General features: G+C 38.2%; 1 protein-coding gene across 11 annotated transcripts in view; it reads left to right on the top strand.

The window, feature by feature from the left end:
* tenm4 (teneurin transmembrane protein 4) overlaps positions 1-25,974 on the top strand; it is a 287,452-nt gene that overhangs the window by 177,633 nt on the left and 83,845 nt on the right. For all 11 annotated transcript variants that reach the window (XM_055195967.2, XM_055195958.2, XM_055195960.2 and 8 more), the window contains 5 exons: positions 2,572-2,788; positions 10,802-10,903; positions 12,510-12,704; positions 16,087-16,287; positions 23,164-23,349. In XM_055195967.2, coding sequence (XP_055051942.1) covers positions 2,572-2,788; positions 10,802-10,903; positions 12,510-12,704; positions 16,087-16,287; positions 23,164-23,349 — 901 coding nt within the window. The remainder of the gene's footprint in view (positions 1-2,571; positions 2,789-10,801; positions 10,904-12,509; positions 12,705-16,086; positions 16,288-23,163; positions 23,350-25,974) is intronic.

Consider the following 25,974-nt stretch of genomic DNA (forward strand, 5'->3'; position numbering starts at 1 on the left):
AACCAGTATTGGGGAAAGTATTGCATTACAATTAGGGATGCACCGAATATTCGGCCACCGAAAATTTTCGGCCGAAAATGGCCCAAAAGTGGATTTTCGGTTTTCGGCCGAAAGACTTTTATCACCGAACAAATACGGCCGAAATAATGTGAGGACGCAAACAGAAACCGCGACCTGCACGTGCTTGTCTGAAGTAACATATCTGCGGTGTGGACTAGATTTCTCTCAAACCCGCGTCCGCCGAATTTCTGTGCAGGACCTCCGCAACCTGTGAGTTCCACTCCCGCCCACGACCGTAATGTTTGTGTCCAAACCCGCGGATCTTCTCTTGGCATTTGTGTACTGTTTTCACAAGCTCCGACTAAACATTCGTTCAGATTAACATCCAGAATAACAGACATGATTGCTTTTAAAATTAGGGATGTGCACGAATGGTCAAATATTCGATCTGCAATAATAATTAGAATGGGGAAAAAATGATATTCAAATGTTTTTAATCCGCCACCGCAGCATTACGGCTACTGCTCATTTAATCTTTAATATAAAATATACATGAAAATTAATATGTATGTATTTCTGATTGTTTTGGTAATTCAGATTGCAGACTCATTTAAGTGTTTAGAGTTTTAATGCCGGGTGTTAGACGTGCTTCTCCGCCGCCGCATCAGCGTGCATCATGAGAGATTTGTTAGCTTTCTTATATAGCCTAGTTTATTTTGTTGTTAAAACGACACGAGACACACATGGAAAGCGAAACGGAGAACATGTATTTTATCTGTGGTTATGGTTATAACGAACCCGATAACTGCAAATGCCGTAACAGCAAACAATAGCTCCGTTTTGTGAAGTGTTGTTAAATTAAGCTCGTAACTTTGCACCCTCTGCAATAATGTATCAAGCCAGCTTGCGTTATTTGTAACATAATATTAAATTCAGATATATTTGTTAGTTCCGTTTGTTGTTCTCACTGGATAACAACAGAGCAGAGTTTTTTCTGCAGCTGGCATTAATGAGAAAAACGGGTTTCACCGGAGAAGGTAGGCTAAATATGATTTTCTTTCTAAACAAAAACATGTCAGACTAAATAAAGAAGATATCCATATTTGACTGAGCCTTTGATCCATTCGGGGTTTTAACGTGCATTAAAATGCCATCATTTTTTATCAGCATTTTGTAACATTAACGTTAAAACAAAACCACAACTAGCACATCTCAGTTTTTAAATGTATACTGCATGGCAAACAAGCACCAAAGGATTAATTAAACAAACAGTTTAACTATTAACAACCTGATGTGTCACAAGTAGCCTACTCACCAGTTTTTCCAGATGTGAGGCAGATAGCCTATATAACTGAAGTTGGGTTTGTTAATGCCACATGCTGTTTGGCTTAATTTTCTTCTCAAATTGTGTGTGTTGACTCCATTTCTATTACACACAAAATACCATAAGTGCAATGGTAGTACTAATAATTGGCATAATTTCTTTCGGTGTTTCGGCTTTCGGTTTTCGGCCTTGGTTTCCTCTTTTTCGGTTTTCGGTTTCGGCCAAGAATTTTCATTTCGGTGCATCCCTAATTACAATATTAAGTTACTCCATAAAAAAGTAACTAATTGCGTTACTTAGTTACTTTTCATGGAAAGTAATGCTTACGTCTTTTGCGTTACTTTTTCTTACTTTGCTGGGACTTGATCTCTTTCAGACCTTGCAGGTGTTTTTTATGATCACAAAAATGTCAAGCTCTGGTCTACCATTTCTGTTTCTGACTCAAACTGTTCCCGTTTAGGCGCACAAGTGTGTAATTCTATGTTAATATGTTCAGTTTAATTCAGCACATTATTTTAATTTTTTTATTGAATTAAATAACTTGAAAAGTAACTCGCATTACTTTTTAGAAAAAGTAACTCAAATGTTAATTTGTACATTTATAAAGTAATGCGTTACTATATTTATTTATATTTAACTTTAAAGTGATAGTTCACCCAAAAATGAAAATAATGTCATTGATAATGACTCACCATCTTGGGAATGGGAATGATTTTAGTACCGGGATTGGCCTTTTTGGGGTCTAAATTGGCTTGGGAGTATGGTCTTACCAGCACAATGCAAACTATTTGTTCATAGCATGTCATACAAAACACTTGCAGCCACATTTTTTAAAAAGTCTTGTAATAGACATAAACATACACAAACAAACAGTACATGATCTTTTCTCAGCCTTGATGATATAAAACAATTTTTTTTCAATTTTTATTTATTGCAAGTTGCAAGTTGAGGTAACTAATAATATTTATCGTTATAGTAATAACAATTTGTGTAGATTTTGTGCTAACTTTAGTTAAAGTAATGTCACAGACATGTTCTTACTATGAGTGTCACCTGTAAAAATAGCCCAGTATAAGGTGTTGTTTTTTAACACCTGCATTAGTCGTCTTCTCACAATCACAGTCTCAGCCATTCCTTAGAGACCCGCTAAACGTTGACTCCAACACAGAGAGCTTATCAGCTGCTGAAGGCTCATGTGTCGGCCCTAATGTCTATCTGTGGTCTGTCTGCCTCTCTCCTGTCTCCAGTTTGACTTTGTGGAACTGTTGGACGGCCGTCGGCTCCTGGCTCAGGGGGTGCCGAGCATCGAAGGGCCACCTTTTCCAGCCCAGCAACGAAGCCTGGCTCCCCTAACCAATCACGATACGGGATTCATACAGTACATGGACTCGGGCATCTGGCACCTGGCTGTGTATAATGATGGAAAGGAAACAGAACAGGTGTCCTTTCTAACAACGGCAATTGGTTAGTATGATGTTAAATTGCATTAGCGTATGTTTTGAAGCATCAGATGTAACTTTTCATACACTGCTTGCTAATGGCACGTCAAATGAACGTGATGGCGCAGTACAAGTTTGTGTGGAGTGGCTCATTTAACTTTTTACCTAATCGGAAACTTGGTTTTCTTAGCTGCGATTGACTAGGATGGAGTGGCGGTGTAATTTAATTCTTGAATGTAATTTTAAAAACAAACATCCATTATGCAAAATTTCTCATCAACGTGTGAAGTGTCGAGTAACTGCTGTAGAGCACTTAGCGGTAAGCTTTTCAAAATGTTTTGGGCCAATTCCTCATCATAAATTCAGCAATGTCAATTCAGGAATTAAATTACAACACAACTTGGCATTTGTCAAAACAGTAGGTAACTCTGTCCGCAATTTTCTTTTGGATGGTTTGGGAAAAACACTGGCATTTCCCATTTAAACCACAATAAAATTGGCAGCTACCATCTGTAAGTCTTTAAATTCACTCAACTTTATGCGCTGACAGTATGTAAACTTCATAAGGGTTTAAAGAGGTTTTTCATTTTTAGGTGAGCCGGCCCTTTAAATCATTATTAAATGGACCACGAAGAGCACAGTTAGACAATGCAACATGTCAATTTTTGCACTAATTAAAATGTCTGTTTAGATTTGGAAACTGAAACTCAATGTACATGCCATCCCAACTTAAATCAACAATTTTAAATATTCTGGTCTTGGCAGTCAGTCTCAGCCAAAATTATCTGGCATTTTACCCAACCGAAACTTGAATGAGGCATTACAAGACTAGTTTGCAGTACTTATCAGAGGCAGGCACAAGTGATATTACCCTTTTTAGCATTGCCATCTTAGGCAGCTCAGACCTCTACAGAGTAATCAAGGTGGATTTGAATAAGAAAGATTGCGGAAATGAGCCGACTGCATGCGTTCTTCACTGATGGCCGTAAGACTCTTGTTAGTTTCTGAGTGTCTGCCAGTGAATCTCGCCTCTCACTTGCTCTTTATTTGCATAGAACAGCGTGGACTCGATTTAAATTTGATATATTTTTTGTTGCAATGTCACGTCCTTAAATCAGCTGAACTTAAACCACAACTTTATATAGGTTTTTGTGACCCTGGACCACAAAAGCAGCCAGGTTAAGTCGCATGGCGATATTTGAAGCAAAAGCCAACAATACATTGTATTTTTTTATATAACAAAAATCATTAGGGTATTAATAAGTAAAGATCATGTTCCATGAAGATGTTTGTAAATGTACTACCATAAATATACCAAAACGTGTATTTATCATTATTAATACAGTGGGGAAAATAAGTATTTGACACATCCGCATTTTTATCAGTAAGGGGATTTCTAAGTGGGCTATTGACACAAAATTTCCACCAGATAGCCATCAAGACAAATATTGAATTCATACAAAGAAATCAGAACATTTAAGTATACAAGTTGAGTCATAATAAATAAATTGAAATATTAAGTGAAAATAAGTATATTATCAAATACTTATTTTCCCCACTGTATGTGTTGCTAATAACTTAATTTGAACCTTGAACTTTAAAGGCGATTTTCTCAATATTTATAATTTTTGCACCCTCAAATTCCAGATTTTCATTAGTTGTACCTTGGCCAAATATTGTCCCATCCTAACAAACCATACGTCAATGGAAAGCTCATTTATTCAAACTTTTAATTGGTAAATTTTGGGTCTCAGAATTGACCCCTATGACTGGTTTTGTGGTTCAGGGTCCCATATAAATGTAAAACTTATAAAAGGTGCAACGTACATATGTATCCTTTAAAGAAACGTGACATATACAACTAAAATAAAACAAAATATTTCACAATAAGATATTTATTAAACAGCATTTGTGTCTGTGAAGGACATCCATCTTTTATATCCCACAAGGTTAACAAGGCCACACAAGTTTTAGGGAATTAATATTGTTATTTTAAATATGTGGGTGTGAAATCCGTGAAAGTCTCATGATCTAATGATGAGATTTATTTGGTTTATTTTTAACCATTGAGTTTACATTGATTTCAATCTTTGATATGACCTCATGCAGTCAATATTAAATATATCATGGTTATATTTTCACATAATGTAGGCTGATTTTATGTAGAAAACAATGACTTTAGCTGGGTTTTCATAGAATGAGCCACATATTGTGCTTCTATTTCACTACCTTAACATATAAACTCTATCATATAAATTGCTTAGAAATTGTTCTGGACTTTTCCCCATTTAGCTACTAAAAACAACAAAAATCAAAATCATTGATTTTTTCCCAGTGGTCAAGAATCAGTCGCTCATTATTCAACCACTTTCATGCCCTTTCCACCATCAAAGACACATTTTCCATTCATATTTGTAGATTTGATTGTGATTTTGTCCTCGGCTCTCTATTTGCATAGAACACAGCGGCCTTGATTTAAAGCTCGTCGACCCGTCCTTCCCACTGCGGATATTATCGAACGTCATTTGATCATGTTCGCATGTGCATTTCTGCCACTAAAGAGGCACTTTGCCACCCTCGCTTTGCCACGGTCGCCTCCCTGATGGCGCCGATTGCATCCTTTCTCCTGTGCGCCTTTGATTACCGCAAAAGGCGTCTAGGAGGAAGAGCAGAGCTCGGGGCCGTCTTGAGGTTTCGGTTTACGTGGAGGTGGCAGCTGGGAGCTGTACTCGCATGCTCTTTAATTAAACGCTCCTGGGCCACGGCCCATCTGTGATGGGAGAGAGGAGGGAGTTTGGCAGGCTGTCGATCGATGCCATGCAGCCATTTCTGCAGTTCCAGCTCGTCGAGGGAAAAGGCGACATTACGCCCCGCCACCCCCGACGAGCGCGAAACACGATACTTTATATACGAGATGTGACACGGTGGAGACGCTCTGTTTATCCTGCATTGCTGGTTCTCGGATGCAACCTCCATCGGGGTTTGTCGGCCGCCTGCGGTTCCGGGGCGGATGGAGGGCTTCGCAGCGGAGGGCCGGGGATGGGAGTCACGCCTGAGATGATTTGACTCTAGGCTGTGCGGCGCAGAGGGAGACTGAAAGAAAAGGTGAAGAAAGATTGAAAAGGACAGAGGGAGTGAGAAATGTTGGAAAAAAATGGGTTAGTTCAATAAGTGGGATTCAGACTGCACCTGGTTATGATATATAAATATGATAGAAATACAAATTTCTTCTGGGTCCAACAGTTCATCATAGGAACTGGGGTGTTGAATTCCTCTATTGTTCTGGATTTTACCTTCCCCGTGACTTCTATTTTTATTTCCTCCTTCCTTTGTATTTTCGGTCTTCATCCCTGATTCTCACGACGACTCATTACAAAGCTTGGGTATCCGTCCCACGTGCCACGGGGTCTCGTTTGCCATCACAGTATCAAGGATGCATCTTCAGCGATCGCTGACTGATTGCTTCTGTCCTTCAGCCTTCACTTCAACAACAACTCTTATATAAAATAGTCAGAATAAAACCAAGGATAGCGGTGCTATATGAAAAAATACGGGAGTATTTCATTACTGTCTGAATAGTATGAAGAAAATAAAAGCCTCAGATGTTAAAATACTCCCTCTTATCTATACATCCATGTTGATAGATTGCCTGTATCTTTAATGCAACCGTGGACAAAAACAATATTGCACAATTATATGCGCTCCACACATAAATAATAAATAAGATCCTACAGCTTGTGGAGATATGTGCATTGCAGACTTACTAATACTGCATGGCAGCGTGCAATAGTATTGTGACAGTGAGTTTTGCACATGCAAGCATCACTTTTTTTTTGCATTTCCCTTTGGAGCTGCTTGTGGCTTGAAATTGCCACTTTTTGGCTAAATATATTAAAGGGGCAATAAGTAGGATTTACCCCCATCTAGTGGTGAAATTGTATTTTGCATTAAAACGAACAGTGCTCTCTAGCGCCTCCCCTTTCCAAATGCGTGTTGCAACTACGGTAGCCCTTATGTTCTCACTGATCTCCTTGTCCATTGCAGCTGGTTTAATGGTGCGTTTACACCAACCGCGGTAGAGGCGTGAAGCGCGAGTGATTTCGATGTTAAGTCAATGTGCAGACGCGTTGATGCGCGTCAGGAGGTCCGGCGGCGCGGAAAAGGCGTTCGGCGCTGAGCGGAAGACGCGTTTCCGCCTCATTCACGCGTGAAGCTCGCGCGAATTGAGCGTTGTGCGCGGTACGCGCGAATTGTGCTTTTGTGCATTTTGCGGTTCACGCGAATTTGCAGCTGACGCCCGAGTTGAAAAATTTTAACTTTGGCGGAATTTCGTGCCGCGTTAACCAATCAGGAGCCTGCCTGCTGCTGTGGTGGCAGCTCCGCCCGGAGTCACTCACTCAAGCAGTCACTCGAAGTTATATGACACACGTTGTTATTTCTATAGAGGAGACAGGAATAAAAAGGACCTCGCTTGGAAGAGTGTCAGTAAGGACTTTGGGCAACCTGGTAAGTTGTAATACACACTTCACTTTTGAGTCACGTGATGTTTATCGACCCGCGCCATTTATTTTCCCCCTATAGTAAGGTTACCCAATACAAACTGGTAACTCTCTTGATAAATGCACAAGTAAAATCAGTCATCTTGCAAACAGACACTCGCACAGCAGTTGCCCCTCCCACAAGAAGCGGATTTTGCTTCGGACGCGTGTCAAATGCTTGCTTTTCCGCGCGTCTACTCCGCTCTACACGCGCGAATGCATTCAAAGTGTTCAAGCGTCAAACTTGGCGCGGTAGACGCGATTTTGACGCCCAAAACGCGTTTGGTGTAAACTCAGCATAAGTGTTCTGAATGAAAACGCGTTGGTAGGCTAGTGCTTTTTGTCCCTCTCTGCTATTATAGTTTATTAATACGGCGGAACGATATGGAAGCCTCCTTGGACTTACCCGTTCAATGTAAGTAAAGAGTAGAAATTCTAAACTTACAAAGAAAAGTCAGATCACTGGCAGAGGTCATTTGACACCAACGAGGACATATTTATGAATAAAGACATTGATTTTGATTAATAAAACATTTTAAATCCTACTTACAGTCCCTTTAACAGAAAGAATTACGCCCAGATACAGCGTATCTTGGTATGCATTGCTTTTTCTTTTATCTCTGCATGCAGCGCAAATTAAACTTTTAAAGCATGCTGAAATATGGACTACACCTTTCTTGTACTGTAGTAAAGACCAAACATGGACGTTATGGCTAAGTCACTGCTTAGAGATCAAATTATACATGAAAGTTCTAAAAGGCAGTCGTCTGGACTCGTGCTACTGAACTCGGATAAGTCACGACGTCAGGAATGCTGTACGCGAGCTTAACTGAAAGTTCTGATAGTTTCTGTAACCCCTTGATATCAGAGAAACAAAGCGATAAGTTATCGTGCAAGGAATACGACTTGTATAATTGCAAACATCTCATTCATCTTCACACACTCCATTATGCTACAACACACACTCGGTAGCCCCGCACGGCCTCTGGTTAGAAATAAAGGCTGGAGGGCATCAAACGCCCCAGCAAAGTCTTGATCGGCTCAGGCATACCAGGGGACATCCAGTTGGACAGCCTTTTCCTTTTACATCAAGTGAGCTTTGCCTTTAAAATCCTTTCAGAAACACTCCTTCCGCACCCCAGCCTGTTTACCTCCCTCCCTCTGTGTTTCTTTCTCCCCTCTCTCTCAGCGTTCAGCTTTCCGTCTGTTGCATCTTCCGCAATGATTAAGTCTCTTGAGGAAGGGGAATGCTGTGTCCGGACTCACATTTCCAGCCCTTTGTCCGACACAAAAGCATCTTTGTCGAGAGAGCTGAGCCCGGAGCGCACCAGCGGCTCATTGGGTGCCTTAGAGAGGGAGAGAGACTATTATTGTTATTTCATGTTTAATTCAGAATGCATCTGTTTTTTTTTTTCAGCTGCGAGGAATTGTGGGATTTTCCTATTTACAAATAAGAAGTTTACATAATTTATGTTTAAGGAATAGTTTACAAGATAAAATTTGGATGAATTATTTTTGTAAAATATGGAGATTTACCAGGATCATTTAATAAAAAAATAGGGTTTTACCCACTAGGTATTTTACCCACTCATTGTGTTAAAACAATAGTGTTCATATTATTTAAATCCATATAAAAAGTGTGTTATTTTAGCTTTATTGTTTGCAAAAAACTGCGTGCTGTAAATATTCTTGCTTGACAAAAATGTATCATAAGGGTGTATGTTGAGAATAAACAAAGACAAAATTTTCCATTTGATTTCACTATTTCTCCTAATTGACCTCTGAATGCAACCCGAGTGCCATCAGCTTGTGTCTTCCAAGAATCGAGCACCACTTCTTCACACCAGGAGTCTAGTCGAATATACCCGCAATCTAAAATAAACCCTTTCAGATACGCTCTACAAATCCGAAATCTTGTAATTAACTTGTTGACATTGGCTGCGTTTAAATAAGCATGCTTCACCAAAGCACACAATACATGTGACTTTCATTAGCTGTTCCTCAGACGTGTCATGCAGCCCGTGTCAGCTTTGTGACGGTCAACGTTAGTTACTTGTCACGAGAGAGCTTCGCTAATTGAACCGAAATCCTCATTACGCTGTGGTAAGTTTTCAAGTGTATCCACTTGAGTTCCACTTCACCTTTAGCTAACAGCGAATTCATTTATTTTTATTTTTAAAATGTGTCCCGCCCCAAAGTCATTCCATTAGTTGTGTTTTACCTAAAGGTGCAATGTGGAAAATTTAGTGGCATCTGTGAATTGCAACCAACGCCTCAGTCCACATCTCTTTTTCGAAACGCGTAGTCGTCACAGGACAAACACGCCATCGTCTGAGACAACGTACACTCACCTAAAGGATTATTAGGAACACCATACTAATACTGTGTTTGGCCCCCTTTCGCCTTCAGAACTGCCTTAATTCTACGTGGCATTGATTCAACAAGGTGCTGAAAGCATTCTTTAGAAATGTTGGTCCATATTAATAGGATGGCATCTTGCAGTTGATGAAGATTTGTGGGATGCACATCCAGGGCACAAAGCTCCCGTTCCACCACATCCCAAAGATGCTCTATTGGGTTGAGATCTGGTGACTGTGGGGGCCATTTTAGTACAGTGAACTCATTGTCATGTTCAAGAAACTAATTTGAAATGATTTGAGCTTTGTGACATGCTGCATTATCCTGCTGGAAGTAGCTATCAGAGGATGAGTACATGGTGGTCATAAAGGGATGGACATGGTTAGAAACAATGCTCAGGTAGGCCATGGCATTTAAACGATGCCCAGTTGGCACTAAGGGGCCTAAAGTGTGCCAAGAAACATCCCCCACACCATTGCATTAATGAGAAATTGAACAGGTGTTCCTAATAATCCCTTAGGTGAGCTTATAAACAAAACTATAGAGCAGTTTGTCCATTTAGGGCTACTGTAGAAACATGACGGCGACTTCCATGTAAGGTGAACTTCGGTGTATGAAGATAAAAACTTCTCATTGTAAGGTAATAAAAACAATACAGTAAATTTTGTACGGTCTTTATGTATATTATATTGCATTTCAGTCAAAAGATCCTTCTAAAAGTCCCACATTGCACCATTAATGAGGTACACCTACTTCAAAGTGCCACAAGAGCGATTCGAGATCATAGGGATGAGTCTCCTTTCGAATCGCATTGCACTACTTTGAAGTCATCCACCAGTCAGTTCTTGGGGCGCTGCATGAATTCGAACACATCTATTAATTAAGCCAATGTTTATATGTTGGGCTGGTCAGAAAAACAGTTTAATGTTTTAATAATGTTTATACACACATGAAGGTGACATTAAACAGCTTAGTTTCAATAAATGGGCTTGGAGAACTGAGTTCTGAAAGTGTTTTCATAGTACATTGACTGCTTTTATTCCAAAAGATTAAAAACAAAGTTTATGACATGACCCCTTTAAAAATGAAACTGAACAGAAAATAGTAAACATTTTCTGACCACATTGTTTTTGTTCTTCTAGACTCGATTGATGACTGTCCTAGTAACTGTTTTGGGAATGGAGACTGCGTAGCCGGAAACTGTCACTGTTTTCCCGGCTTCAGGGGGCCTGACTGCAGCAGAGGTGAATGTTCTGTTTACCCGTCTCATATCTTGCAATCTTTCTTTCCTTTGCAAGAATTTACCCTGATAATATTTTTAAAAATTAAATTTAAATGATAATAAGCATCTATGCCCATTTGATAAAGATCCCATAACAACTCATAGCACTAATGCATACAATGCTTTACTTATAACAATACTAATATGAAACAACAGGAAAAGTGTTATAATATAATGAATGGACATAGCATTTAGAAAAAAAATGCAGTAAAAAACAGTAAAAAGTGGATATAAAAACATTAATCCAATACTTTGATGAAGTATTTCTGTGTGCCGTCACATTAAATAGATATTTCTCATTTGTTTCCTACACCCTAAGAAAGGATGTGTTATCTTATTTAACACATTATGTGTCATTTTGTGCTGATTCTATGTTTAAATAAATAAAAGGGACAACACAAGATGTTGCAACAAAGTGTGTTGTTCTAAAATGAACACAAAGATTACATGTGTTGTCCTTAAAGGATTAGTCAATTTTCTTTAAAAAAAATCCAGATAATTTACTCACCACCATGTCATCCAAAATGTTTATGTCTTTCTTTGTTCAGTCAAGAGAAATTATGTTTTTTGAGGAAAACATTGCAGGATTTTTCTCATACCAATGGACCTCAATGGACCGCAACACCCAACAGTTAATGCAGTTCAAAATTGCAGCTCCAAAGGACTCCAAACGATCCCAAACTAGGCACAAGGGTCCCATCCAGCGAAACGTTTGTCATTTTTAACAAGAAAAATAAAAATTATGCACTTTTAACCACCTGTGACGCGCCAGCGCGACTTCACGCAATACGTCATCACGTCAAGAGGTCACGGATGATTTATGCAAAACTACGCCCCAGTGTTTACAAGTGTAGAGAAAGAGGACCGTTCAGACGTCGTTGTATGTGGAATGATACTAATTAATGTTTTTGTGTCAGTTTATTGTTTAAAATGGTCCGCAAATGTGCGTTTCATATATGTAACACGTGACCTTTCCACAGAATTACGTAATTACGTGAGGTCGCGCTGGCACATCACAGGACTGGAGATAGATGAGAAATTGTGGTTTAAATGTGCTTTTTTTGTCAAAAATGCAAATCGTTTCACTAGATAAGACCCTTATGCCTCGTTTGGGATCATTTAGAGTCCTTTGAAATTGCAATTTTAAACTGCAATAAAACTGTTAAGTGTTGGGGTCCATTAAAGTCCATTAAGATAAGAAAAATCCTGGAATGTGTTCCTCAAAAAACATAATTTCTTCTTGACTGAACAAAGAAAGACATCAACATTTTGGATAACATGGTGGTGAGTAAATTATCTGGATTTAAAAAAAAATTGGACTAATCCTTTAACTAGACACAAGATGTGTTATTTTAACACATTCGTTCTTCTGCAGTCTCTTTTTCTAGTTTATTCTTCTGAAAGTTGAACTTCAGGATCAATTTAGTCTCACTTTTACCATTTTATATCAAGCTATAGTCAGTCTTGTGTCATGTTATATTGATTTTCACACAAACTACACGAGTCCAACAATCTTCCACAATCATTGTTCTCTTGTACCAACGTTTGTCATCTCTGTGTCTCTTCAGCGTCCTGTCCCGTACTGTGCAGTGGAAACGGTCAGTACCTGAAAGGACGTTGCATGTGTCACAGTGGCTGGAAAGGGTCCGAATGTGACGTTCCCACCAACCAGTGCATCGACATCACCTGCAGCGGACACGGCACGTGCATTGTGGGAACGTGCATCTGTAATCCAGGCTACAAGGGGGAGAACTGTGAAGAAGGTACAGATAAAAGTGATTCTCATATCTGTTACAGCAAAAGGGTCAAGTGAATGTCAAATACTGTAGCAACCACTAAGGGTATATGCTTGTAGCATGTGCTGGATGTATTAGTACAGATAAATCTTCATTCATCATATCATCTGAAACGTCACTGTTCCACAGTACTGTAGGTTGTAAGTGATGTCTATGTTGTTTTCTAGTGTACAAAATGGTTTTTTGCACCAATACCATAGAGCAGTGTTTCGTCAGTGGATGTTTAGGTTTTTCATGGAAGGAAAACAAAGAACCTTTATTTGTAAGACTGAAGTGACGTAGTCTGAATTATACGCACCAAATCACACAGTAAAAGCACCACATCTTTTTCCACCATCATGGCCTTTTTAGTATGCATACCCATCGATATGTAAGATCGGCTCATGACCTTCGAGTTCGGTGCAGCCCACATCTAGGAAGTCTCTGTGCTCTTCTGCATACATTATGGATACTACAAATTCATTAAAAGTCCAAACAATACTTTTTCACAGGAAATTCGGCAAACTGAGAATACGGCCATTGTGCCCGACGGTTTTTGAAGCTTCTCATCTTAAGATGATAAATAGACCGACCAGTTTTGACAAATGGTACGTTCTGACTCCTCTGACCCCCACCGATTCTATTTCGGGTCTCACCGTCGGCCATTCCAGAGTGAGAATGCAGACGCTGGCCCTTTAACGGTTCTACCTTTCTTCGCCACGACCTTCAGGCAGCGATGATTAATTGCCAGCAGAGGGACTCTTGTCATTTAGCCTATGATCTCTGTGCCTTGTGCCCAAACCATCTGCTAAGAGGCCTGAACTCCTGCTCGTCTATAGGAACGGCCTCTCCACCCATTTGTGTCATGGTAAAGGGAGCCAGCAATGTAGCGACCCCAACGCTCCTTTCCCATCATGCCCCAGCTGGTCTCATGTTTGCCATCTGTGAGGGTACATTCCGATTTTTCGAATAAACGTATTCATTTTTCTACGACTCTTGACTTTTGGTTATCGGGCCACATACAACGAAACAAATAGGCCATAAGCCGAATTATTTGCATGTGTTAGGTTACAGTACGTGCTAAAGATTAAAAAGAAATAAAGAGTAAGATGTATTTACAGGATTTTGATCTCATTCGCCCATGGGACATTTTGGATGTCCTTGTTGCATTCTGTCACGCTCGGTTTTGGATTCGTGGTAAGTGGGGACCCCATCCAGCGTCGCTTTTCAATTTAACAGAACACGCTTGGACCACGGCAGTTCTGTCCCTCTATGACACAAGGAGAAAATCCCATTACCAGAATCTGGTGGAGTCAAAGTGGGAACAACACAACACTCTTCCCACCTGCCAGTTACGGCACAGCCATACAGTAAATGCTGTCATTTAAATTGACCGTTTGGAAATTGTGTTTCTCTCAGGGAAGCGGCACGCCTCAGATGCGACCAGCATGTGGCGCGGTCTCCAGAGCTTGACCTCTAGAGGTTAGGAGTTGAATGTCTTGTGGTCTGGTATGGATGAATAAAGTCAGATTCATCCTCCGATAGAATGAGAAACAGCAGGGCACACCGGGCTTTAACAGTTAAATGTGGATGCTTTTGGTCTGTTTAGGTTTGGTGAAGTGCAGTGGTTCAAAACCACTCAGAACTCAGATTTGATCACAGTGTTTATTGTGCACATGTAAACAAAAATAAATTAATAGTTCATCTAAAAATTATTTAAATTCAAATTTGGGATCCACATTCTGTAGTATTTACTATAGTACTGTAGTAATTGTAGTAAACTGTAGTAAATTGTAGCAATAACTACACTTTGTTAATGTATAATGTAGTATTCTGTGGAATTTACTATAGTTTTTAACCATTGTATATTATATAGTGATTACTACACTTGGTTCATGCATTCTGTAGTTTTAACTTGAATTGATATACTGTCGTAAATATTGTAATACACTCCAAGATTAACTGTGGTAAGGTAAACAGTATAGTGTTTTACGAATTTAACAACAGTTCATGGCAATTCGTTCGCATTTTCTTGAGGTGGTTAATTTGAATTAATTTGTACGACCACATTTGTACATTTTTGTACAATTTGCCTTGACCCCTGTGATGGTGGGGTTAAGGGTGGGGTTTCCTTCTTGTTTTTTTTTGTGCTGGGCAAAGATTAATCGCGATTAATCGCATACAAAATAAAAGTGATTTTTTTGCATAATATATGAGTGCTGTGTGTAATTATTTCCTATTTATAAATACACATACACACATTCATATATATATTTATATTTTTATATATTCTATATAATATATACATTTAAAAAAATATATATATAAATAAAAAAATTCTGAAATGAATATATGTATGCGTGTGTGGTTAAATATACATAATAATTACACACAGTACACACACACATATACTATGCAAAAAATCACTTTTATTTTGTACGCGATTAATCGCGATTAATTTTTGCCCAGAACTAGTTTTTTTTTTTGTGATAATTTTTGCACAATTAACTTATTAGGCGCCAGCCTTTTTTTTTAAAGTTGCCCGCCAGCATTTTTTGTGATTTTCACAAAAGTTTCCAAAAAAAAAACTTCCAGGAATTTTTTCTTCTAAAAATATATAAACATACAAATATATCAAATGATAGAACAGACCCTTTCAAACAATACGGGGAAAAAAAGTTTCATCCTGTCTCTATTATTTCTCTGCTTATTAACTATAAGTAGGTATAAGGTATTTTTCTTCAAAAAAAAATTTGTAAAAAAGCTGAAATAATTGCATTTTTAAAGGAATTTTGTTAGAGATCAGATTCAGAACGATTATGAAAACGTAAATGCAGTGTAAAATGAATAAATATTTTTTTGCTTCAGTTTTTTTAAATTAGGGATTATCTGATGGATAATCGCGGTGTTACAGAAAACCCTTAATCCTCATCAGTAACACGTTTTTTAAAATGCAAATGTTTTCTCTTAAATGACGAGATATCTCGTCAATGGCGGGAAAAGAGTTAACTTTGTATGAATTCATACGAATTGGCCAACTCGTAAAATACGTATGAATTCTCGTGAGATCAGGCTGGTATTTTAAGACATTACTACCAAGTGACTTAAAGGGATAGTTCACCCCCAAAAAAATGTCTGTCATAATTTACTCACTGTCATGTATGAGTTTCTTTATTTTGTTGAACGCAAAAGAAGATATTTTTGTTAAATAAAAGTAAACACACGGTTGACGGTGCCCATAGACTTTTATAGGATTTGTTTTCCTACTATGGGTACCATCAACTGTATGTGTGCTTACCATCATTTATCAAAATACAGTATATATTCTTACAATGTGTTAATGTTGTTATTTTTTTGTTTTTTTTTGCAGTGGACTGCATAGACCCAACTTGCTCAGGGAGAGGAGTTTGTGTACGTGGAGAATGTCACTGTTTTGTTGGATGGGGAGGACCTGGCTGCGAAAGTCCACGCGCTTCATGTATGGAGCAGTGCTCGGGTCATGGGACCTTCTTGGCTGATACTAATTCATGTAATTGTGACCCCAACTGGACCGGTCACGACTGCTCCACAGGTCAGTACCGTGATACAATATGATAGCTATAGTCGTATAGTTGTCAGGTGCTCTGATAATATCACATATCTGTGTCTGATACTATTAGCTTTATATTTATCTGAAGGGCAAATCGCACACCTGCATTATCGAACTGATCTCTTCTCGTGCGAATTGTGCATGAATTGATTTCATGTTAAAATCGCGTAACCCCTTTAAATAAAACTCGATGCGTGATCTTTGCTAATCTCACAACCTGTTGCCATGGCAGCATTGACTACAGGTGTCAGGATGTAATTTCACGCTCCAGGTAACTTAACTTACTGTTCTCAGCTTGTGTGATTTAGAGAGCTCAGAGAAACAATATTATGTAAAGTGATTCGATAAACGGTACGTTTCTTATCAATCAGGATTTTCAACTGGGAATCTTTGAACGTCCCAAAACGTAATTGGCAGCTATTATTAAAGTCGTTCGATAAAGTTACCACCGTGCAACTTCCTCTCACTTATCTCCACTAGAATAGGCGTTTCGGTCAAATTCTGCATGGTTTCGAAACAATTTTGTCCCCTCTACTCGACCCCCCTCCTAGTCACGCCTGACCGGCCTTTTCACGCAGACCCTTCCACAGTTGAGCTGTTTCTGTCACGCTAGTTAGATCTTTGCCAGAAAGGGGTGAAAGAAAAGTGTTTGATACAGCTTAAGTACTTTGGCAACTCGCGGCAGAGACAGATTTGGTTAAACAGTGCCCCATAGATCTCGCATTTGACTTTCATCCAACATTATATAAAAGAAAAGGTATTTGTAAAAATCACAATTTTTATCACAAATATAAGCATGGTTAGTACAGTAAGTGAAGTTAAAATAATGTTTTATGATTCTTTAAAAGTTAATTAAAAGTAAATATAAAAAATATTTAAAAGTAGCTGACTACTGAGCCCCTAAGGTGACATTGGAGTAAAAAAATTAAAAAGTTAAGTTTCATGTGCTCACATGAAACTTTCATGTGCTCACGCAAAACCTTCATGTGCAGATTTTTATTTTAAGTTTAGTTTTGCATGCTCACGTAAAACTTTAGTGCGCGCACGTGAAACTATCCTGTGCGCACCTGAAAGCGAAAGTTTCACGTGCGCACGCGATAGTTTCACGTGCGCACGCGATAGTTTCACGTGCGCACGCGATAGTTTCACGTGCGCACGCGATAGTTTCACGTGCGCACGCGATAGTTTCACGTGCGCACACGAAACTAAACGCGGTAGTTTCAGATGCACACGCAATAGTTTCACGTGTGCATGCAATAGTTTCATGTGTGCATGCAATAGTTTCACATGAGCACACAAAAGTTTCACGTGAGCACGCGATAGTTTCATGTGTGCACGCAAAAGTTTCACGTGAGCATGCGATAGTTTCATGTGAGCATGCAATAGTTTCACGTGCGCACGGGAAACTAAACTTTATTTAATTTTTTCTCCATGTCCCCTGATGGGCTCCATAGCTGACTGATGGATATTTTTTAAATATTTATACACGCTCCATTAGTTTAACTTCTATGTTTTTGTATTTTCACTCCAGCTTTATAACACACTGGGTATAAATCCAAAAGCATTACTAAAGTACTCCAAAAAGCATCGTGATATCGTTATTTTGCTCACTGCCCTTGTTAACACCACGCCGCTTTAAGACATCAAAGACCTCATGAAATTTTGCTTCAGCAAACTTTTGAAACAGCTATCTGTGACTGTGAATTTCACTTTCATGCCATACAGACAGAGTGACCTATTAGGTAATCCGAGGGATTTGCTTGAAATAACCATTTAAAGCCTCGCCGCTCGAGCAAAAGATCCAGCGTGAGTAAATGATGACAGGCTTGTGCTCTCCTCCGCCCGCCTTTACTCTTCTTCAAGGGTCTCCATTAAGAGAGAGGAAGGCTGCCGTAGTGAACATTAATGCATTCAAGCACTCAGGTGATTTTGCAAGTGTACTCTTATTGTTGATACACTCTGGAAAATATGAGATCCATTAGTTTCCACAGTCCCACAGATCTGCAAGGATACAAGTTAATTGTAATGCCTGGCAATGGCTGTTGCCGATAAAATAAATGGTATGCTATTAGCACAGAGTTAAGGCCATGCTAAGATTAAAGAATAACATAAAATGTCTACGGTGGATGCAATTTGAGCTTTGGATGCATAAAAAATAAACTTGTGCGACTAAATCACGGGACACAATTTTATTACGACTGCCACTAGGGGGCGAACTCCAACCGTCGTGTCTGAATGTAGTGTGAAAGGCGGTTTAGCCTATACATCTTTAAAATATTAAAGAAAACATAAAGTGCAATTTTAGTCATTAGGAGAAGATTGACTATATGTTGTGAATACTTGAAATTAGGGCTATAAAAAGATGAATCGCGATTAATCGCATCCAAAATAAAAGTTTGTGTTTACATAACATATGTGTGTGTAGTGTGTATAATTATTATTTATATATGAAAACACACACTGTCAGTGTCATGTATATATTTAAGAAAAATTGGTTATATTTATATATTAAATATTTATATTTATATATAATATAAATTATGTAAATGTTTATACAGTATATAAATGCAAACATTTCTTAAATATATACATGAATGTGTGTATATTTATATACACATAATATTTACACACAGTACACACACATATGTTATGTAAACACAAACTTTTATTTTGGATGCGATTAATCGCGATTAATCTTTTGACAGACCTACTTGAAATGTAACAATTTATGAAGGTTAAACAGTTATAAAAAGAAATTTAGGAGCTCAACATGTTTTGATTATTTCCACTTTTTTGTGCAACTATTCAAATTTGGTTCTTGCAATGTTAAACCACAATTTTTTTTTTTTTTTTTATAACAAAGACAACATAAGTTATTATACATATGATAGGCCAAATTAAAAAAATACATAAAAGGTAAAAATAAGGGTAAATTTGGCCCGCATCATATTTACAATTTTAAAATCTGGCCCTTGAAGAAGATTAGCTGAAAACCTCTGCAGTAAATAAACCTATGCTGGATTGTTTTAACTCAATGCTGGGTTGTCCATCAGTTGGTTCTGTCCAGTATGTATCCAACCATGGGTTAAACCAACCCAACATTTTGTGTAATGATATAAAAAAAATCATATAACAATAACAACAAATAATTAAAAGGTAATAAAAGGGGCTCAGTACAGGGTATAGGATATTTAAATAACATTAAAATAAATAAATAAATACAAAATAGACTCAAAATGGACAAAATTATCTTTCTTTCTTTATTTCTCTCTCATTGATATTTGAATGCGCTAGGTATATATTATAAAATAACATGAAAAATATATAAATACAAAAATGTTTTTTTCTCTCTCTTAAGTTTTATTAAAGGGGCCATGGCATGAATATCTGACTTTTTCCACGTTTAAGTGCTATGATTGGGTCCCCAGTGCTTCTATCAACCTAGAAAATGTGAAAAAGATCAACCCAGTAACTTAGTTTTGGTAAACCATTCTCTACAAGCACATGAAAAAATAGGTCGTTGAAATTTGGCTCTCCTTTTGTCATAAGGAGCTCTTATTATAATAATACTGCCCCTTAATCTGCACTATCCACCCACAGCACTGCCATTTAGTGCAGAGAAAAGCACAATTGAGTTTCAATTTCAACAAACCACCATCATTGTGATCAGTGTTTGAATTTCATCAGCTCATTTGCATTTTATAGGACACACCCAAAACGCCACATTATTGCTCACACCTACAAAGTGGCAATTTTAACATGCTATAATCAATTATTTATATGGTATTTTGAGCTAAAACTTCACATTTGTGCACTGGGGACACAAAAGATTTATTTGACATCTTAAAAAAGTCTTGTGACATGGCCCCTTTAAATTAAATGTAAGTGATTTTTTGCAGGAATGTTTATATACACTAATAATATTGTATTGTATAATAACATAGGCTACTAAAATGTGTCTCTTTGTCTTTCTCTCTGTTGTCATCCTTATGGTCACCGGTTATAATTCAATAAGGAGCTCTCAGTCTCTCAGCTCTGTTATGTGGGCAGTCTGGCAGCTCTGCCACATTCTGAAATGAGGTGCAAACAATCTCGATCTGCATCAATTAGTTCTCCTCCTCCATTAAAGGACACGAGCGAGATTCGCCCAATTATTGTACAGCGTTCTCAGCGTCTGTGCCCCGCGGTGAGGCATTATGGGAACGATCCACAGATGGTCTTGTCCTGTCAGTTAGCTGTTGTGTTACCTTTATGAGAATCGCTCTGAGGAACACCTTTACGAGAAAATGATATTTGTATAATCAAGCAAGATTTTTTTGAGAGAGAGAGAGAGAGAGAGAGAGTAAAACAGCATGCAGTGAATGAGAAAGGGTGAAGTAGAACAAGATCGAGGAGAAATGAACAACTGGGTGTCTCCTTGACAACTTTAAGCAGTTCTGAATGAAATGCCATTAGGACGCGTCTAATTGAAATGTTGCATGTGAAATTAAGGCCATTTACATAATTTAACAAAGACCCGACGATGTAATTAGCAAGAGAGAAGAGTTTTTTTTTCTTCTGGCTTTTAAATCTGGTAATGCCATGTTATGGTTTGCGTCTGAAAAGACTAAGTTAACTCTGTTTAATTCGTAACAGTGACAAAATAGGGAACCACATGAACATAATTGACTCATTAATAGCCTATAGAAGACCTCCCTCGCTTCCTTCTGGATATCACGAATACGTTCGGCTAATTAAACGGCGATACAAAGCCATTTCTCCTTCTATCTTCGCTAAGCTGCTTTGCCTTCAGTGAAGGAAGCTCGTATTCATCTGATGTTTTGTATGCTTTGTCGATTTGTTTTTACACCACGGCTTTTCGCTTATATTTTTACGTTCACATGTGTTAATTTGACAGACACTTTTATTCGTAATTTATTTTGTGATATGTTTTAACAACGCATTTTATTCTCGGGATCAAACCTGTGACGTTTAGGCTGCTAGCGGCATGCTCTACCGCCAAGCAACAGGAAATCAACAGAAATGTTTGCAGAAAGTTTTTAAACTCGCTAGACATGCTGTGAAGTGTTACACTTTGGTATTGGCACTCTTGGCTCACACTTCCTAGAAGCTAAAGTGGGAAGTAAAGCTCAAGGGACTGTTTATCTTGTCAAAAATGTGTCACATGGGAGATTGAACTCAACAAGGATTTGAGTTCAACATCCTCCTCGTACTAAATTTATATAGAAATATAGCTCAAGCAGCGTACAACGGGGTTCAAGTGTTTTAGGATCTTGACACCTAGTATGAATTATATAAACCAACCAGCATGTCTCTATGATGTTGTTTGAATCATAAACAAGCCCCAATTTTCTTTATTTTATTCAAATTTGAAGAACTCTTCGAGATTGCATCCTAACTTGTCATAAATATGTCTTATCATTTTATAAAAATGATCATCACTGGAAATATTATTTTAATTGTATACATTCTTTAAAATGCATTTGGGAGACGCTTCTTTCCAAAGCGACTTACCCTTAAAGGGATAGTTCACTGAAAAATTTTTCAAGACGGAAATGAAATTAGAAAAAAACATTTTGTTCATCTTGAGCCAAGGATTCCAGTGATATAAAGCACTTGACATTTGGACTAAAATTGTGGGAGTATGAGCATCAATGTGTTTGCCATCGCTGTAGCGCCTACTAGTGATCAGTCACCGCATTTTTTTGCATGTGACCCCAGAATAAGCTCATGTATAAATGTACCAAATTTGGTGTCGATACCTCATTCATGTCCCCAGTCATAGCCAATCAAGTCCAAGCAGCTTCGCGCACTTCAGGCGTTTCGGTAGGCATGTGGACGATGAGTCAAAAGTTCAACTTTTTTTAAATAACTTTTCATAATCGAACTCCAAGGAATATTTTAGCACATGATTGTTTCTGATCAGGCGAAAAACCTAGGACTGGTTCGTTTTCATTTTTTGCAAAAAAAATCTAAAATAGCGGGAAATTTGTTAATGACTTAAATAAAATCTATGTTCGTCTTGATCCAGTGATTCTAGTGATATAAAGCACTTGATATTTGAACATAAATTGCGGGAGTCATGAGCATTTACGCGTTTTATTATCACTAAAAATTTTTGTTTTTTTGCACATGACCCCAGAAAAAGTTTATGTATATATGTACCAAATTTGGTGTCGATTCCTCATTCATATCCCCAGTCATAGCCAATCAAGTCCAAGCGGCTCTGCGCCCTTAAAAAAAAAAAGTTGATTTTTTAATTTTTTTAAAAATCTAATGATTTCAATGAAATCTAAGATATACACTTTGTTTGTCTTGATCCAGTGATATAAGGCACTTGATATTTGGACAAAAATTGCACCCCTAAATATATTTATTGCACGGTACCTTGCCTTAGAAACATTTACCCAGTCTTTGACCTCATTTCCCATATGGTAAAACCCACTTAAATATAATCTAACAAGTGTGTCAGATTGTATAAAAGGAGAAAATCGGATTCTGTTGTGTTATTTTTATATTCATTCTTTTTTCCAAGTTTTTCCCTCGACTCCTTACCACAAAAGGAATTCCTAAATGCAAAGAAGAGACGCCAAAAAAAAAAAAAAAAATCGTCCGCAGTTAAACCTCCCACAATCCCCAAACTCCTGCTTTGTAATGGTCTTATTAGATTTGTATTGTCCAAAGGGGATTGTCACTTTTATGAGGTTGCAGGAATTTCTTTTCACCAGCCATCAGACAAGGTAGTGAAGCGTGGCCGTCCCATCACTGACAATAACTCCTGGATTTGCTCTCTTTACCCCCTGTTGTCATGTTCCATCTACTCTTCTACATCCCCCCTCTTCTTTTCGTGTCCCACAGAGCTGTGCGCAGCCGACTGTGGTGGACACGGCATCTGCGTGGCGGGCAGCTGCCGTTGCGACGAGGGCTGGATGGGCACCGGATGTGAGCAACGGGCGTGTCACCCGCGCTGCAGCGAGCACGGGACGTGCAAAGATGGAAAATGCGAATGCAGTCCAGGCTGGAACGGAGAGCACTGCACCATCGGTAAGGCCGGAGTATATGTGTGTGTGTGTGTGAAGTGTTGGGCGAGGGTGGGGTCACATCTAGGGTGAAGGGGCGTGCCGGGAGGTGTGAGGAAAGCATGCGTAATTGAATTTGTGCAACTCGGCATAGCATGAACAGGTTTGCTTAAGGATATGAAGCTCGCCTTCATGCATTTTAATGTGGGAATGTGTTAGAGCGTCATTTCATTTCTGCTCATCGCTTGGTCTCATCCTCCATTTGCTTATCCCGACGTTCTCATTCTTTTCAGTTTATTCATTTTGATCACAAACATTTGCATTGTCACGAGCAGAGCAGTCACTGGAAAGACTTTGTTTGCGGCTCTGAATTCAAATGTAAAACCGTTTCGGCGCACAGGAATGTTGCGTAGTGCACATGCCAGTATGTAGTTTAGGTCTAATTAAAGAAATTGTCAAATGTTTCTTTGTAGCAATAATACATATATTTTTTCGTTTTGGTATAGAAAGGCATCTTATTGCTAATAAGTAATAGTTTGTGATGTTTAGATACAGATTTTGCTGTATTTTGTTTTGCATGATGATGCATATCGCACAAGACAAATTGTTCTTTAGTTGAACCAGGTTTATAGGGTGGTGTCAGGCTCACACTTTAACCGATATGTTAATCGCCAGAAGTAAAAAATGTTTCTGAGAAAACTATACTAGTCAACATTTGAAGTGAATCAAAAACGTTTATATGTGGTAAATTTGTGGTTAGTGGGGTTTTCCATAAATAACACCAAAAGCAATGGTTACTATAGTTAAACAATGTTTAAGTTTTATAACTGATGGTTAAGCAGAACGTATTATGATTGTAATATATTTTTAAATATTAAGTTAGTTATAATATTGTTATATGCACAACAGTACTAAATGTACTTCTGCCGTAGTTCCATATATATATAAAAAAATAAACCAATCATAGCGAGCATCTTTGTGTTTTAATTTTAACTTATAGCTTTAACTAAAGAAAATGTTATGATTTAGCCAAGTTGGAGAAAAAAATTGGAACAACATTTAACCCCTGCCAACCCATCTCCCCTGAAATTAGGCCTGACTTTGACCTGGACATGAAGTAAGATATTTTGAGGAATGTTTGTATGCAAACCGTTCATGAGGCCCATTCACATTTCTTTCCATCATACTCTTTTATTCCTACTATAGAAGTGATTGGGGCTCATGATTGTTTTGGTTACAAACATCCCTTAAAATATCTTCCTTCATGATCATCAGAAATTAATACAGGTTTGTAACAACATGAGAGTGAGAAAATGATGACAGAATTTTTACTTTTGGGTGAACTATCCCTTTAAAAGCGGTAAGTGTGACGGTTCAAGAGGTATTATACAGAATTCCTGACATAATGCCTCTCGGCTTCTGCTTGGATTGAAGTGTAGCTGTCCCATCCGTGATGTGATTCCATGCTGAAACAGCTCTTTCTCTATTTGTTTTTGCATTATCAATCTAAAAAAAAGTTTTTTTAAATCATTATACACTCACCTAAAGGATTATTAGGAACACCTGTTCAATTTCTCATTAATGCAATTATCTAATCAACCAATCACATGGCAGTTGCTTCAATGCATTTAGGGGTGTGGTCCTGGTCAAGACAATCTCCTGAACTCCAAACTGAATTTTCACGTACAACACGTTTACAAAGAATGGTGTGAAAAGGGAAAAACATCCAGTATGCGGCAGTCCTGTGAGCGAAAATGTCTTGTTGATGCTAGAGGTCAGAGGAGAATGAGCCGACTGATTCAAGCTTATAGAAGAGCAACTTTCACTGAAATAACCACTTGTTACAACCGAGGTATGCAGCAAAGCATTTGTGAAGCCACAACACGCACAACCTTGAGATGGATGGGGTACAACAGCAGAAGACCCCACCGGGTACCACTCATCTCCACTACAAATTAGAAAAAGAGGCTACAATTTGCACGAGCTTACCAAAATTGGACAGTTGAAGACTTTAAAAATGTTGCCTGGTCTGATGAGTCTCGATTTCTGTAGAGACATTCAGATGGTAGAGTCAGAATTTGACGTAAACAGAATGAGAACATGAATCCATCATGTCTTGTTACCACTGTGCAGGCTGGTGGTGGTGATGTAATGGTGAGGTGGATGTTTTCTTGGCACACTTTAGGCCCCTTAGTGGGCCAAAATTTCTAAAGAATGCTTTCAGCACCTTGTTATATCAATGCCACGTAGAATTAAGGCCGTTCTTAGTATGGTGTTCCTAGTAATCCTTAAGGTGAGTGTATAACAATAATACATTCTCTGCAGACAAAATGCAATGTAATTACACATATGCAAATATAATGGATTATAAAAGTATCCCTAATGCATCTGCTAACACATTTTACTCTGACACCAGTACATATGCAGTGTATTGCACTGCCTCTTCATTGCTAGAATAGCACTATCATTTTTAACTAAGATTAAAATGTGTTGTGTTGTTGATGCATTATTTAAGGAATAACCATGAGCAGTGTATATATAAGACTTACATAGTTTTTCTGTGTAAAATCACTATAAACACGCTTGTCTGACAACCCAAAACATCCTAGAGTTAGGTTAATGAACTATAGCATTTGACAGAAGAATTGTT

This window comes from Misgurnus anguillicaudatus, chromosome 24 (assembly GCF_027580225.2).
Source record: "Misgurnus anguillicaudatus chromosome 24, ASM2758022v2, whole genome shotgun sequence".
Taxonomy (NCBI): Eukaryota; Metazoa; Chordata; class Actinopteri; order Cypriniformes; family Cobitidae; genus Misgurnus; species Misgurnus anguillicaudatus.